The 16989-nt window shown below is 31.4% G+C and overlaps 7 protein-coding genes across 7 annotated transcripts; 3 read left to right on the top strand and 4 right to left on the bottom strand.

Moving 5' to 3' along the window:
* Positions 1 to 657: 657 nt before the first annotated feature.
* GO595_001092 (RasGEF domain containing protein) lies at positions 658 to 2556 on the bottom strand (the record flags this gene model as incomplete). The annotated part of the gene is made up of 1 exon (XM_067913657.1): positions 658 to 2556. The coding sequence occupies one exon, from the start codon at positions 2554 to 2556 to the stop codon at positions 658 to 660; it is 1899 nt and encodes a 632-aa protein (XP_067778710.1).
* Positions 2557 to 3338: 782 nt separating this feature from the next.
* On the bottom strand, positions 3339 to 3920 carry GO595_001093 (small GTP-binding protein; the record flags this gene model as incomplete). The annotated part of the gene is made up of 1 exon (XM_067913668.1): positions 3339 to 3920. The coding sequence occupies one exon, from the start codon at positions 3918 to 3920 to the stop codon at positions 3339 to 3341; it is 582 nt and encodes a 193-aa protein (XP_067778711.1).
* Positions 3921 to 4981: 1061 nt separating this feature from the next.
* GO595_001094 (TPR Domain containing protein) lies at positions 4982 to 6454 on the bottom strand (the record flags this gene model as incomplete). Its single annotated transcript, XM_067913679.1, has 1 exon — positions 4982 to 6454. The coding sequence occupies one exon, from the start codon at positions 6452 to 6454 to the stop codon at positions 4982 to 4984; it is 1473 nt and encodes a 490-aa protein (XP_067778712.1).
* Positions 6455 to 6586: 132 nt separating this feature from the next.
* GO595_001095 (yhhn family protein) lies at positions 6587 to 7282 on the top strand (the record flags this gene model as incomplete). The annotated part of the gene is made up of 1 exon (XM_067913690.1): positions 6587 to 7282. The coding sequence occupies one exon, from the start codon at positions 6587 to 6589 to the stop codon at positions 7280 to 7282; it is 696 nt and encodes a 231-aa protein (XP_067778713.1).
* Positions 7283 to 11473: 4191 nt separating this feature from the next.
* Positions 11474 to 12343, bottom strand: GO595_001096 (pyridoxal kinase; the record flags this gene model as incomplete). Its single annotated transcript, XM_067913701.1, has 1 exon — positions 11474 to 12343. One exon carries the CDS (start codon positions 12341 to 12343, stop codon positions 11474 to 11476), a length of 870 nt encoding a protein of 289 aa, XP_067778714.1.
* Positions 12344 to 12563: 220 nt separating this feature from the next.
* Positions 12564 to 14126, top strand: GO595_001097 (Serine/threonine-protein kinase TOUSLED; the record flags this gene model as incomplete). The annotated part of the gene is made up of 1 exon (XM_067913712.1): positions 12564 to 14126. One exon carries the CDS (start codon positions 12564 to 12566, stop codon positions 14124 to 14126), a length of 1563 nt encoding a protein of 520 aa, XP_067778715.1.
* Positions 14127 to 15455: 1329 nt separating this feature from the next.
* Positions 15456 to 16778, top strand: GO595_001098 (uncharacterized protein; the record flags this gene model as incomplete). Its single annotated transcript, XM_067913725.1, has 1 exon — positions 15456 to 16778. The coding sequence occupies one exon, from the start codon at positions 15456 to 15458 to the stop codon at positions 16776 to 16778; it is 1323 nt and encodes a 440-aa protein (XP_067778716.1).
* Positions 16779 to 16989: the final 211 nt, after the last annotated feature.

Consider the following 16989-nt stretch of genomic DNA (forward strand, 5'->3'; position numbering starts at 1 on the left):
TTCGATATAACGATATGATTTTTCAGGTAATAACGATTTAATTTGTTGAATTTTCAATCAGAATTAAAAAAGTGTCGTTTTTTCGGGAGTAAAAATCAACTTCTGAACTTTTCATCTTTTAAAAGAAGTTAAGGTGAAAAAATCACTGATGGGGATTGTTCATTTATGGGCCAAAGTAAGTATTAGTGGATACATAGTTTAAGAATATTTTGGATTTTTCTCAAATAAATTTTATCAAAATACCTAATTTAAAAATCTGCTTTGTGAAATTTCAGAATATAATTTAACGAATTAAATTAAAAATTTTAGCTTCGAATTTCGTAATATTCGCATCAATTCAATTTTGATCAATCATTTGTGCTATCATATAGTAAGATCCTTTTAATTTAATATATATGTTGAGAAGAAATTTAATGAAATTATTCATCAAATTTAATTTTTTTTTCATATGGCACTAATTCCTATCAATGGAAAAAATTTAACAAAGAGATTTCAAAATGGTACACATCATTATATAGAGCATAAGTCAGTGCTTCGTACAGAACGCACGATAACGATTTGCAATTTCAATTTGAGATCTGAGAAATAACACCAAAAGAAAGAGCCGCATTGCGCATTGGCGGTAAGCAACAAAAACATTTCTAATTGTACAATTTTTTATTTCTTTTTCGGTTCCTTCTCCATTGACAACTTCATCATTTCAGTTGTGTCTGGTAACTCGGGGAATGTTGTTATCAGTTCCTGTATCTCCTTCACCTCCTGGAATTGGTATCTCAAGTTTTGGAATCTTTCGACCAATTTCAACAAACTCACGCATGCTTGACATTTCTGGACGTTTGTCAACCCCTCGATCTTATTCGGGTATGAGTTTTGTACGTATATTAAATCTCTTTGTAAACTTCCGATGAATGGGACACATGGCTCATTTGAGTGGACATGTTCGAGAACCTCGCGATAGTTATGGAAATCGTTTTGGAACATACATAACTCTACGAGCTGTTCATATTGTTTCTTCATTGGTCTTGCTAATAATTTCAATGATGCCTTCACTGTTTCCTTCATACGCAACACAGATCGATGCGTTAAGGCGCAGACAACTGTAAAGACTCCATGAAAGTTGTTCATTTCGCGAAATGCAATTGCTGTTTCGACCCAATGTTTGAAAACTTTAGCTCTTTCCTTCACATCTTCACCTTGGATAACAGTTAGTTGGACGTATCGCGAAAACATATCGAAGTGTTCAGTTAATTCATCGACATTTTGGGAGCCTCCTTTTTTAGTGCCCCAAATCATTGTCAATAACTCTAACGAGCCAATACGACAAAAGATAGCGTTGTGTAGTATGGATGCTTGCCTCGCGAGCTCGACTGGGTCAACGTCCAGTATCGTCTTGGGAAGTTCATCGCCGATAATCGGTTGCGGAGCGGCTACGGAGGTTTTTCTGACGGTTTTGATTTCTTTGCCACGTAAACCGTCGAGAGACGATGAGAGAACGTTAACTTGCATCTTGCAATTAGGATCGTTTTCAATGACTTTAAGGAACTCATGTAAGGCATGGATCATGTCATCTGTGAATTGGCTTGGTGACATCTTAGACCATGATGATAAAATACGGACAACACGGACACGTACTTGTTTAAGCTCTTCTTCTGACTTGATATTGGACTCGGGAACTGTGATGTCGCAATAATAACGAGTCAAAAGAGCAGCAAGAAGTTTGGGTGGTGTTGAAAATGATGAAAATGTCATCAGAAACATCTTTTGAAATTCAATGTTGGGCGAATCTGGAGATGTAAGGAAGAGGATAAGTTGATTAAAGGAGGCAGCTTGTGGTTGTGTACTATCTCCAATATATTCTGATTTCTCCATGAAGACAGCAGTGTTTAAACGCTCTAGTTCATCTTGGGTTTCGCCATGTATGTCTAATATGTTGTAAAAAAGAACAACTGGATTAACATTTGGATTGATAATTGAAATTCCAAGATCATTCATGCTATTGTCATCATCAGATTGTTCGCCAGAAAATGGATTAAGAGATTGAATAAGAGAACTGTGAGGCATTGAAGATGAATGTGGGCATTGCATTTTGGAGAAATCTGTTGTTTTGGCATCAACTTTCCTTACTTTCCTATGTTTCTTCCTGTGGGCGTGTCCTTTGTCATGGCTAGACGTAAATGGGTTTAATGACATAACACTTGTTTGTGGTAGAGACATTAAAGTGAAAAAAGAACCTTGTGAATCATTTTGCTTAGGAAGAGATAATGGAGCTGCTTGGTTTTTGGGTCTTGGTGGTAAAGGTTTTGATAACAAAGGATTGCTTGCTGGGATTTGAAGGCTTGTAGGAATACCAAGTTGTCCAGAAAACTGTGTTTTTGGAAGGGCGCCAGCTAATGGTGGAGCACCTCCAAGAGGTGGAGCATTCTGTGGGAAATTTAATTGAGGTATACCAGCCGTGCCAGAAAATTGAGTTTTTGGTAGATTCTGTGCTTGGTGGCTACCCGGAACTGGTGGCCTTTTTTTTTGGGCTGACTTTGCTGCTTCGGAGTTTGGTTCCATAAATAACTTGAGTTATTTATTAATTCAATTTTTCTATGCATAGAAAAGTTAAATATCTGACAACTTTTCAATTGAAAAAAACCACTTTTTGGTTCTATCACCCCTTCAGACCAATTACATTGTCACTTTTTTATTTGTTTCATTGAAAAAAATATTTTTTTTTAAGTAAATAACTTAGAAACATCACATTTTAAATATGGATGAGAAGTAAGAAACTCGTTTGTGTGGTTGAAATGAGAAAAAAATGAGAAAACTAGTCGATTTTCATGTTTTATTGGATTGAATGAACGCCGCTGTCAGAAAAATTTGAGAGTCCGGACTCACAAATTTCAGAAAATAATTATTTCAAAAAAAGTGACAAAAGTGATATGTGTCAAACGTTCCGAAACGTTTCAAGAAAGAACGTTTAAGCATTATGACAATTTTTTATAACAATAATTTTCATGAATGATATTATTAACATTTATTTGTTCGATTTAGATTTTCTTAAAATTCATTATCTCAAAGTAATGTCTGGGAATTATTGATGACAACACTTTAATTACACTATGCTGTAGCATCTTAAGTGAGCTCAAACAGAAGAAAAATGGTAATGAGACACAATATGCATTAATAATAATTTTTTTATGATAAAAAATTGGTTTATAGCTTTAAAATGAGTAAAATTTTTGAACTATCAAAAAATTGACCTCCATAGGGATCTGTCCCCCTGATTTCCGAATAAAGCCATTATTCTTTGAAAAAGGAAACAAATTAAAACCGCGCTTTTTTATTTGAATGAATCAAATTAAGTTGCATTTGAAACTCTTCTTCTTCTTAGGTTTAGTTTTTGTTTTCTCTTCTTGAGTTTTTTGAGGACAATTTTGACAAACAATTTGTCTAGCAAGGGTAACAAATGCTTCTTCGATATTCAGATTCGACAATGCAGAAGTTTCAAAGAAAGATGCACCGAACTTACCTGCAAGCTCTTCGCCTTCGATTTTGCTTATTACTCTTTTGTCTTCAAGATCACATTTATTCCCGCATATAACTATTGGGATTTTGTTTGTTCCTTTTGTTCTTATGATATCATTATAGAATTCCTCAGCTTCTTCGAAGGATGAACGATCATCAATGGAATAAACAATAATAAATCCTTTTCCTTGTCTCATATAAGAAGTTCGCATTGGTGCAAAGTCACCCTGACCAGCAGTATCAAGAATATCAAGTTGTACATTTTGATCATCGACAAGAAGAACTCTTCGATATGAATCTTCAATTGTAGGATCATAATCAGTTATGAAATAACCTTGAACAAATTGAATTGTTAGTGCAGATTTACCAACACCACCTGACCCAAAAACAACTATCTTGCAATCAGCCATAAAAATAATGATGTGTTAAGTCCATAGAAAATTGTGTATTCAATTTTCAATATAAAACGATTAAAATTGCCAAAAAATGCAACGCTGCAATTTCTGACACGTGCAAATGATGAACAAGGTGTCAAAAAATGCACAATAAACGAGAATGTTGGCAACTAAAAAAATTCAGCTTTTCTCCAGCGTTTTTGCTAAAGAATGGTTTTAACGAATCTTTAGTGAGCACAATTCATTAAGATGGAAGAGCAAACATTGTTTGTTTTTAAAAATGTAATTTTTATTTTATTTTGACATATTTTCCCACATTTCCTTGGTCATTACTGAAACATGGCATTTTTTGTATTCATTTAATCGGCTATTGTAATCATTATCAATTGAATGATGATACACAAATCCACTTTTTTCTTGGACTCTTTTGGACTTTATGTTGCCATCGTGATATTTACACCAAATTTTATTGAGGTGTAATTCCTCAAATCCATAACGTAGCATTTCATTTGTTGCTTCCGGAATTAAACCTTGTCCCCAAAATGGAACACCAATCCAATACCCGATTTCTCCTTCATTTTCTTCATATAATTCATTATTGAAATGTATTTCGATACAACCAACTGGTTTCCCTATTGTTTTAAGTATCACTGCAAAACACCCTTTTGAAGAAAGTATTGTTGTAATACATTCGCGGCTTTCCTCAAGACTTTTATGTGGTTCCCATCCTGCAGACGGACCAATTCTTGGATCTTTTGCATACTCATACAAAGATTCTGCATCATCAATATTCCAATGCCTTAGTATTAGCCTTTCTGTCTCTAGTTGCATGATTATTTATATTTTTAAAATTATGATTTGGCAAATTAAGCACAGAAAACATGCGACTTTTTGATAATAAATGAAGCAAAAATTGAATATATTTCCAACTATTTATACTGAAAAAGTTTACTCATTTTGAAATTTGTTTCCAGCTGAAAAAAAAAAAAAATTATAATGCAAATAGTAAAAAATATTTTTTTTTATCAACTTCATAATGAAAAACAAAAATTAATATATGAAAATACAATTTTATTTTAGAATGAAAACGAATCTTCTTCATCCGATCCGAAAAATGAATCATTTTGATGCCTAATTAGCATTTCGAGTTGCGACTGCATTTCTCTTGCCTGCTCGTTTTCAGGGTCCAATTGCAGAGCGTTTGTGATGTATTCGAGCGCTTTCTTTAATTCCTTTTTCATTCCGTATATTTCGCTTAATTTTAGCCAATAAAAGAACTCATTCGCATCTTTATATTTCTCCAATATATTTTCTGCGCCTTCGAAATCGTTTTCTTTTAATTTCATGTCGATCATAGTGTTCAATGCGTCCGTATTATCCGGCGCTTTTTGGAGAGAAAGTTCCAACATCGCAAATGCTTTCTCTGGATTTCGACCTCTTAAAGCCATCCCCATTAAGCTTAAAGCTTCTGGACCATTTACGGAGTCGATTGGATATAATTTTTGAGCGCTCACTGCATAAACTTCTGCGGTTTGCCAATCTTCTAATAAGCAACAACAATTTATGATCGCTGAATATGTATCAATTGACTCTTGGAGTTGTAGAGCTTTAAAATATGACGTCAAAGCTTTTCGATAATCATTTCGACGCATTCGAAGATCGCCATGTCGCATATAAGCTCTTTTTGACCTGCCGTCAAGTATAACTGCTTTACGAGAGGCTTGGATCGCGCGTTGCGCATCGCCAGTCATCTCTAAATAGTAAGAAAATGCAATCCACGAATTCGAATTGTTTTCATCGGTATTTAAAGCGGTTAAAACTAATAAATGAAGTTCGGCGCGTTTGTTAAGACACTTAAGACGTGCCGCACGGATGTCAACAATTGTAAGGTCATCTTTTGGTATTAAATCTGCAGTTATGTCAAATAAATCTATTTGATTAAGTTGATATGCATTTAGACAAATTTGATTCAAAACACAAACTGGTGGAACCGAACAATGAGGAAATTGAATCTTTTGTAAACAATTAATGGCATTTTGATATTGGGAATTATATGTGAATTGAAGTGATTGAAGATATAAATGAACTGGACCAAGAGGAATTTGTTTTATGATTTCATCAACAGGTGCACCAACGGATAAAAGCTTTTCTACGAGTTCAATAGCATTGGGATATATTTTTAATACTTCAATAAGATGTGGAATTGCAGGATGATTGGGCGAACGAGCAGAATCTTGAAGAATGTAAGCATCGGCAGCAAGGATATGTAGTTTTGGAGTGAGTTTCCTGTTTGCAAGAAGTGGAAGTAATGTTAAACAATTAGTTGCTGAATTTGGCATGTGAAAATAACACAAAAAACGAATTTCTAAGATTTTGTTAAATTCTTCTTCAGTGCAGTTGTTACGAGTTATTGTGTCTAATACTTTTATTGCAGAATGATATTGACATAATTTATATAGAGATCGAGCTTTTGTTATAAGTACGGGAGCATTTTGATTAAAAGAAAGAGAAGAAAGCAAATCGACTGATTTATATAATCCAAGCTTCATTAGAGGTGCAAATTGGTCATAATTTGCATTCATTGGATGGTAAAGAAATGTAAACGTATACGTACAAAAACGGTTATTATGGTACACCCCAGTGATGTTTTTAACCGCTTTGAGCTCTATCGTATGGTTCCAATGTTCGAAGGAATCGAATTTGGGCCTTACTTTATCCCATTTATAATTTTACTTGTTGTTAACTTTATAATTGTTTCTTTCAACCTTATTCTTGGTAAGGGAGCTACGTTTGGTGTTAATTTCAAACTTTTCGTTGTAACTAAATTATTGATTGTTCCTTCAGCATTTTTTGTTGCTACGCAATTAGGAAAAGAAATAGATTATAAAATCACCTTGTTTGCTGTTTTTACATGGCTTGGTGATGCTTGCCTTATTTCCAGAAAATTTTCTATTAATGCAATAGGTGCTGCTTGTTTTGCTTTAGGCCATCTTTTATTGAACATTTATTTCCATATTCATTGGCTTCAAGTCCCTAAGAAAGATCTATTGATCATACTTCCACTTCCAATCATTTTCCTCCTTATCTTTGTTCCACACTTCCGCTTCCAAAAGATCCGTGATTATTTTGCGTCATGTTATTTTTGCCTTCTTCTTTATAATTGTGCATGTGCATCTGCCCGAATTTACACGTATCCTATCACGCACCCATCATATCTCATGTGCCTCTTTGGATATATTTTCTTTGTGATTTCTGACTCGATCCTTGTTGCGTATGAAATGGGAATGGGATCTAAAAAGCCACATAGGTTTGGCGTGCTTTCAACATATTATATCGCACAAACACTAATAATTTCTGGTTCTGTTCTTGCTTTGTAAGCTTAAATAAATAGGACTTTCATTATATTTGATTTTACTTCATTGTTGAAACAACAAATAACTGTACTTTAGGTATAAATATATCAAATTTAATTGTAATAAGAATGACAATACAGGTTTCATTAGCTTGTCGTACTTCAGATTTTTCATGTTGGTTTATTTTAATTTTATATCTGTGTTTGGTTATTCACGATGAAGAATTTTTTGAATATTTAATAAAAAAACGTCGAAAAGCGGAATAACAGAATCATTGCTGTTTTCTTTCCGTTTCTTCTGAAGAATTATTTTATCTTCTTCATAAAATGATCGAAAATTGATTCGTTAAATCGAATATATGTCAATATAAAAAGAGAATATATTTTGCGCATTATTTACCAATTGAAGAATTAAATTATATTATAGAAATTTCTATAATTAGCCATCGTGTAAAGTTTTCTTTCAAAACATTACTAAACTTTCCAAAAATAATTGGGAACTTCATAAGAAATAAATTGAAAAAGGACATAATCCAAATAAAATTGCGAAAATAATTCGAAATGAAATTGAAAAAATTCAAGAAATTTCATCACAAACAAAATTTGATTATAATCAAACAATTGAAAGACATTCATTAATTAATTAATTGGTGTCTTATTTATTAGTTATGCAGCATTTTTCGGATCAATAAAATGTTTTAGAGATTTACTTATGAATAATGCAGATATAACATACACCAGTCAATATGCATATACAAGTGGAAATGAAGATATATATAATTCATTTATTTAAACAAAATCATTCATCATTTTTCTAAAATGTGCAATTGAATTTCATTGAAATGATCTTTCATTATGTTTATGAGAATAAATTAGAGAATAATAAAAATTTAGTAGCATTAGGAAAAAAATGTATAGAGTTTAATAATTATGATATCATAATTAAGTACTTTTGTTACTTTTGTTTTTATTTGATGATGGAATGAAGCAATTATCATCGAATCAATCGAAAATGGAAATTTATTTTTTACACAATATTTTCTGATGAAAAATCCAATCACAATAGATTTTCTGAAAATCAAATCGATTTGGATTTCTGGAAATAATGAACTTTTAGAGTTTCTTATTAATAAAAAATATATTGATTGTAATCAAAAAATTGTTAATGTATATGAAAATGATAATGAAAATGAAATATCACTTTGAAGTAATGAAGTAAATGTATTCGAATTAGAAAATGTATTTGATTGACTAAATGAATATAATTTTGAGAATGAAAATGAATCTGAGTTGGTTCATGGTTTTGATTTTGTAAATGTATTCTATTGACTAAACGAATGTGTTGGAAGTAGTTCAAATGTTCCTACTGTATATGATTTGTCAACATCTAAATTTCCAAATTTACTGTCCGCATTTGTTGAATATGTGATAACACTTGTTGAAACATTATAAAATGCACTTCAACCAATTATGGTTCTTTCTCTTTATAATAATAAATACATTGAAGTTGATAACAATTCCCAAATGCTGAGCTTCCAATTTTTATCTTGTATTCCATATCCAATTGTTAATATGATTAAATTAGAACATGATGCAAATGCATAACTTTCAATTGTTGTATCTGAATTTGGAATTATAATGTTTTTGATTGATGAACAGAATGAAAATGTTGAAACACCAATCTAATTTTTGGGTAATGATATTAAAAGAATATTCAAAATATCTAATTTATAAAAAATGAATTGCTATTGAATAATAAGTATAAGAATTAAAAAATAAAAAAAAATTTTGTTTTAATAAAAGAACAAAGTATAAAGAAAAAAATTAACAAAAAAATGGAATCATATTAGTATATATGGGATCTCTCCAGATAACATGAAATATAGAAAAAATGGCCAGCGCGAAACACATGTTAACATGTTAACACACAGGCGAGAAAGGAAAAAAGTAAATCATTAAATTCTAAATAGATGAAATGTCAAAAACATAAAAATAAGAATTTTGAAACAAAAAAATCAGAATTGATAAAAACATCATTTTTTATTAAAGGTACACATTGGTAATTCAAATATATGAATCAAATCATATCTTATGCGGAGTGAAACTTCTTATCCGTATCAGATGTTATAATTTCGATAAGAAGTGAATGAACAAATTTAATGAAATATAAAAAAAATTGAATCGTTATAAACATTATGATTGAACTAATTTTCCAAAATTTTGTTTTGAAATGTTTTGGTATGTAAAATTTGAACCGAAAAAGTTAAGCAAATGCGTATTTCAAAAATAAGAAAAAGTGATAATTAGATTCAGAATTAATTGCTGGATTCTTCCTCTTCTTCAAGCTCTGCAAATTCAATAGGCATATAATACCCACAAACATGGATAGGACAATTCCCTTGATTTTCAAAAGATCCTCGTATCATTTGATAATGGAAAGATGAATGCTCTTTTTTATTTGGAACAAGTGTTGTCAATAAACCAAGTTTGCTCTGACCATTATCTAACATATTTGAATGAGATTTCACGTATAAACGAGATGGTTTTTGATCCTGGGGATCAACAATTGTTGCATTAGTAACATGTAAATAGAATCCATAAGGAATTTCTACTGGAATAGTTCCATTTGGTGGAACTGATACACCAAAAAAGGTGTGATTTGTGTTCACTAGCATGCTGTCTTTGAGTGAAAAAAATAACAATAACAGTCAAAAAATTCGTAAATCTCAGAAAATTGGGGTATCGTTAAGACATAAACCCACTTTTCAAACAACAATATCTTGGAACCAAAAAATAATTTATTAATTCTTTTGTAGTAAAATGTGTAACAGTATTTTTGTTTTTTAAATATCAATTACTTGTGGAAAAAAATGAAATTTTTAATTCATCTCGTCGAACTATTAGATTCATTTAAAATTTGTTATCTTTTTTTTTTTTTTGATTATTAAGACTCGTATCAAAATTTTGATTTTGGCCAATGTAATTTATTTGTCATACTATTATCTTGCTAAATTTTTTTGTAATTCAGAGTTATAGGAGATCTATTCATTTTAAAATCATGAAAACTAAAATAATCATCTTGAAAGATATATTTTATTAAAAACATTTATTCAATTTTTAGTGAGATATTTTTATTTAAAAAATCAATTTTATTTGCTCAGACCCCTTTTTTACGTCAATAAAGTGTCGCCATGCAAATTTTTAAAAAAATTTTTGTAAACCATCATTCATACATGTTTTTATGATACCTGTTTTGATGCAACAGAAAATTTCAGGAATATGTTCCCATAAATGAATAATCTCAAAATTTTACCATGCAATAGTATATTTACCTAAATTATCTACATTCACACTATTTGTACAAAATATTTTGCACACCAAAACATGCTGTATAAGCAATTAATGAATCAATTATTTTTTTTTCAAACTAAAACATGTCATGATGAAATACATGGAAGTCAGTTTCATTGTCCATTTCTTATTAATAAACAAAATGAAAATTTTAATGCATAAAAATGGTTTTTATTAATATGTATAACAAGTTTAAATAATTATGGATAAAAATCCTAAAATCGCGACTAAACAATGAGCAAATTGTCCAATATTTTGCTGAAAAATTGGAATATTATCGTACTTTTCTATCAATAAAATATATCCAAATGTCGAACTGAGAGAAACAACAAATCCAATGAATTGAAATGCAGTAAATGGCAAAGAAATTAAAACTAATGATGCGAGAAGTGCCATCCCTTCAACAACAAATACCTTCTGATTTCCAGGGCCGCCCACAGTTTGAGGGATTGCTAAGTTTCGAAGTTCTGGTTCTTCAAGAAATATTTGAGCTGGGTTTGTGTAAACAGGATTTGGATTTCTAATTATGTACCTGTCGATGACATACCTAAAAAATGGTATTACTGTTCGAATTGGAGAATAATATTTACCGGCATAATATCCCCATGGAAGAGAGCTTGTTATTACCATGAGAAATACAAAAATTATACACCTAAAAATAGGATGAATCTTAAATTTAATTGTCATTTTTGTTCTGCCAGAAGAATAAATTGGTCAATCTCGTTATACAAAAAACCGTTTAATCAAATAGGAAGCCGTTTATTTTGTTGGTGACAAAATAAGCCAAAAACACTTCAGCAATGCATTTTACAGAATGATACGAAATAAAAAATTACTTTATTTTATAAATTTACAAAAATCATATTCAACATTTCAAGAATTCATTGACATCTATAACTTTGTCAATTAGTTTTGGATTCAATATCTGATCTACTGACATTGGCAGCGCAAGCTCGCTCATCTCTAATTCTTTAGTTCGTTGTAGTACAGCAAACACTGAACTAACTGTTCGAATAGCAATAGTTTCAAAATCGTTTCCCAAATTAATCATATTAGCAACAAGGATACCAACAAACAAGTCGCCTGCACCACAAAACTTTTGAGAAATTGTTGGCATTTCAATGACAATTTGTTTATTTCCATTTTCAAATGAAAAGAACACATAGCGTTTGGACAATTGATCAGTGTTTTTGATGACAACGTTCTTAATACCATATGAATGAAGCTTTTTTACGATAGCTAATAATTCAATCGGATTATTCATCGGTAATTGAGTGATTTGTTTAGCCTCAAACGAATTAGGCACAATGGTTTCGGCTAATGGTAATAATTTTTGTTGGAAATTTAAAACATTTTGAGGAACATAAAAACCTTTGCTATTACCAAGAATAGGATCAAAAATATAATGAACGTGCGGGTTCTTTTTAAGGAAATTTTCTACTTCATTAAATATAAATTCTTCTTTGATGTATCCTGTGATAACATGAGTAATGTTAGGTGAAATTTCATTTTTTTCTAAGTCATCAAAAATTGCTTTAAGCTCACTTTCACTAAGGGCACTTCCTTTTGCAACAGGATATCCACAATGATTTGATAATTGTATGAGATTTAATGGGTCAACATTAATTCCATGTAATTCAATTGCGAAAACTATTGATTTGTTTCCAACGTAGCCATGAACAACATAGCTATTAATTGATAATACCAAAGGTTTTGTTTTTGGGATTCTTTCCATTGGTCCAATAAGGGAACGTTTATTAATAAACGTAAAACAAAAAGTTTTTTGTCAGAAGGAAAGAAGGAAAACGAATAAGAATCTAAAAATCTTCAAATTTCATAAAATCTCAATGTGTTCAACACTTCACTCTTTTGAATAATTTCATGTAACTTGGGGAAGATGAACTTTTTTTGCACGAAAAGTGACAGTATCAAAGACGTTTAATTTTTATTTATCTATGAGTTCAAAGGGAGTTGATTCCCTCTCAAACTCAGATAGAATCAATTTATTAAAACAAAGGCTTGCAGGAAATGATAACATTGATAGCAATACATCCAATCAACAACATGATCAGAGTTCTATTCACACAATTCCAAGTGAACAATTAAAATTTCACAGACCTCCATCTGAATTTATAGTAGAACAACAAACCCCATGTAAAATATCCAAAGACATACAAAGAAGCATAAAATCAGTCGAAGAACACAAAAAAATTGATGAAATAGCAATTCGTTCCCAAGTAGAAAAAGAACTTCGTGAAGAATACGAAGGCAAATTCTCAAGAATCAAAGATTGCCTCGTTGAATATGTTTCAAAATATACCGTATTAAATGAAGAAATGAAATCTATCGAAATGATTCAACAACAACAAAAACTTGGAAATATAAATACATATCTGAATGGCACAGCGCGATGGCATGGTGGTATTGATGTCATGCGTACTGAACGTGAGATTGAGAACATAAATCAAAAAATCAAAGAAATCGATGATATTAAAAAAGAAAAAGGAAATAACACACAGAATCTCCAAGCCAAAAAGTCTGTCCTTACCACTAGTCTTAAAGAAAACAAACAAAAGCTACATCAACTCGAAGAAGAACGTAAGAGATTTGCCTATCAGATCAGATTTGAAAACGACAAATCTCTTTCAGAGTTCCGTCCGACACAGTACCTCGATGAAGGCAAGTATCTCCTTGTAGAATACATCGGGCGTGGAGGATTCTCCGAAGTTTGGCTCGCTTTGGACACCAAAGATGCCAAAACCGTCGCTATCAAAATTCAAAGGATGGACCCCCAATGGTCCCAAAGTGTCAAAGCCAATTTTATCAGGCATAGTGGGCGTGAGATTGAGATTCTTCGTTCGACCCAACACGAGAATGTAGTATCATTTTATGGGCATTTTTATATTGGCGATGATACTGTTGCATTAGTAATGGAATATTGTTCCGGTGGAGATTTAGCAGAAATGATCCGTAAACGAGGAAGAATTCCTGAGAAAGAAGCCAAGTTAATACTTGCTCAAGTTATACAAGGACTTTTAGCACTACGAGCGAAAGAAAATTATGTAATTCATTACGATTTAAAACCAGGAAATATCCTTTTTAACAATGACGGCATAGTGAAGATAACTGATTTCGGGTTGTCTAAGATTAGAGAAGGAGACGAAAGTGCAATTGAACTTACATCACAAGGAACAGGAACATATTACTATGCTGCGCCTGAAACATTCCAAAGAGGAAAGGCTGTGCTGATTACACCGTCAGTTGACACATGGTCTCTCGGTATCATATTTTATGAAATGCTATTTGGTCAAAGGCCATTTGGTGAAGACGTATCACAGCAAACATTTGCATCACAGATAGATCGGATGAATGGTAAAATTACGTATCCACAGGGCATAAAAGTTTCAGATGCAGCAAAAAATTTCATTTCTATGTGTCTGGATAGAAACCCAAGCTCAAGGCCTGTACTTGAAGAAGTGGCGAAAAATGGGTATATACAACCATTGCTGGCAACATGAATTTATGAAAAAAAAATGTTTGTATATAATTTTATTATTTAGATTTTTTTGAATAAAAAGTTTAAAATTTGTAACTTTTATAGGTAAGTGAAATGATTTGGAATTGAATTAATACATTAAAAAATATTTTTAAAAAAATTTGCTGATACTTTTAGAAATGTATCCAAGCAATTTAATATATTTGAAGTTGAGTAATTGGAGTGTTGCGGTGTGTAAAACTAAACTAATAATAATCAACATGTTGATTTTTGGAATGATTGTTTTTTAGTATACTAATTTGTGACTTGATTTTATTTGAATAAAAATAAATAATGCCAATTTCGGAGATTTGTTGGTAAAATATATAGTAATAAATCGGGATTTTTCCATTTTTTCATTTTAGTCTTTCGTTCTGACGGCGAACGTTTTAAAAAACGGTTGAAATTTGAATCTTTGGGGGATATTTTTCAATACTTTATTTGTAGAATTGACCAAATAAATGGGAGAAATACAAAGGATCGGCACAAACTTGTTCTGGTTTGGATTCGTCGTGTTTTTGATTGGCTTCATCACAATGAAACCGAGGATTTTGGTTTCATCCAACGTACAAATATTATTAGGTTTGCTATTGTCAAATGGATTCCAACAATTTTTCAAATATTTGTTCAAAGTTGAAAGACTAAAGGGAACAGCAGTGTTTTTCATTGGGCTTGTTCTTATTGTTTTGAAAATGACATTTCCTGGTGCAATATGTGAATTGGTAGGAGGATATTGGTTATTCGGCGGATTTATACCAATTGTTCTTAAGTTCCTAGGAAATGTTCCAATAATTTCGAGATTAATTCCATCATCAATGAGAAAGGAAGATCTGGATTAAATCCTTCAAACTATCAGAGTAAAATATAATTTAAGAACACAATGAACTATTTCTTTTATTCACGTGAATATTTTGATTTATGTTATTTTTTAATTATTTTAAAATATTTAACAAAAATAGATTAATTCTTAAGTTGTTTGTACAACCAAATTTTTCTCAAAGTAAAAAACTTAAGCAATGTCACAGGCTTGTAGAGAACTTTAAACTAAGCATAAATAATATCCATAAAAAAAGTTTCCTAAGATTAGTTGAGACGAATTCATAAAAAACATAAATAAAAAGTCAACGGATAAGAACATTAAGTTAATTGGCTCTGTCTAAAATCATGGTGAACTTGATCACGCAACTATAGAACGATAAGCGATATTTTTATGAACAAACCGATTTATTTTCAATTCATAACCTCTACGATATCCATCGTCCTACTGATTTGGGTAAATTCAATGATTTACAAAAATGTCAGAACAACCCCAATGCTTTCCGAGGAAGAATACCAAATTCTTCAACAAAAAATAGATGCTGAAATAGAAAAACAACAAAACCTTGAAAGACAAGTAGATAGATATAAAAAAGACATTGAAGCTGCAGAAATCGTGAAATCACTTATTGAAAATGCTCTTGCTGAAAAAACATCACAAGAACAAGAATTCAAGCAAAAGATTGCAAAGCTTGAGGAAAGCATTGCATCTCCTGAACGCCATGGTTCACCAGAAACTCGTAAAGAAATTGAATCTCTTGAAGCAGAACTTAAAAATCTCGAAAATGTTTTAGGAGACCTTGTTGATAAGATTGAAATTAATCAAAACCTTCTTTACAAATATGAAACCAAAGTTAACGAAGCACAAGATCGTGAAGAACCACTTAGCCGGAAATTAGTATATTATGAAAACATATGCGAACGCTTTGACATAATCCGGCAAAAAATCCCCAAAGTTGCTCCAATGATGCTTCATGTTTTCGAATTCCAAAAAATTATTGAAGATCTAAAAGCACTAGTTTCTGATGTTAAATCACAGATTCATTTTTCAGAATCTAATGCCAAAAAATACGCTGATGAAAACTCTTCTAAATCGACAAAGTTGCAACAATTAATTGATTCATCTTCATCTCTTTCTGAAGAACTTCAAACATGTGAAGCCAAACGCCGTAACATATTTACTGAGCTTTCCCTTATTACTACCCAATGCGATTCCCTTTCATTAGAACAAAAAGATTTTGAAGCGCAATGGGAAAATAAACGGTCGTCAATCTTACATCAATTAAAAACCGAAAACGATGAACTTTTTAAACTGAAAAGCCGTTCTTCAGAACTTGATTCTTTAATATCACATTTTCCCGAAATTTCTGCATCTGCTACTGAAGAACAAGAGTTGCTAATCTCCAAGAAGAGGCAACTTCTTAATGAAATTGATCTTAAGATCAAATCACTAGTTCGAGATCTTTGCAAAGCACATAATGAATCGAAAGAAGTCATAGATATTTCAACAGAACTTGGTAAATATCTTAGCGAACAACAAAAGCTACAAGACACTGCTGATGAAATCGAAAAAAATCTTCATTCATTACAAGATACAATTGAACGTAAACGTACCGCTTGTAGTGAACTAAAGGAAAGGAAATACAAACCGAACGCACGCGCAGGAATGCAACACTTAGAGGAACTATATGCAATTGTTGTTGGAGAGAACAAACAAATGGGAAACACAGTTCGAAAGCTCCAAAGAGATATCGACATTTTAGAGGCAGAGGAGATACAGTTCAAAAGAGAAATGAGCGCAAAAGGGTTAAGTCTCTAAGGACACAATTTTTATGTTTTTGTTGATTGGAATAAAAATTGTTTAACGATAGAGAATTTGAAAGGAAACCGTTTAAAACACCATCTTTCATTGAATTTCCTATCGTTTATTGCAGATTTTTTAAATTAATAAAAATAAATAAAGATGAATAAACAAAACTAAATTTGATCAAGTTATCAATATTACAAGTTGACGTAATGAGGAAATTCCC

This window comes from Histomonas meleagridis (genome assembly GCF_020186115.1).
Source record: "Histomonas meleagridis strain 2922-C6/04-10x chromosome Unknown contig_12, whole genome shotgun sequence".
In the NCBI taxonomy this organism is placed as follows: Eukaryota; Parabasalia; order Tritrichomonadida; family Dientamoebidae; genus Histomonas; species Histomonas meleagridis.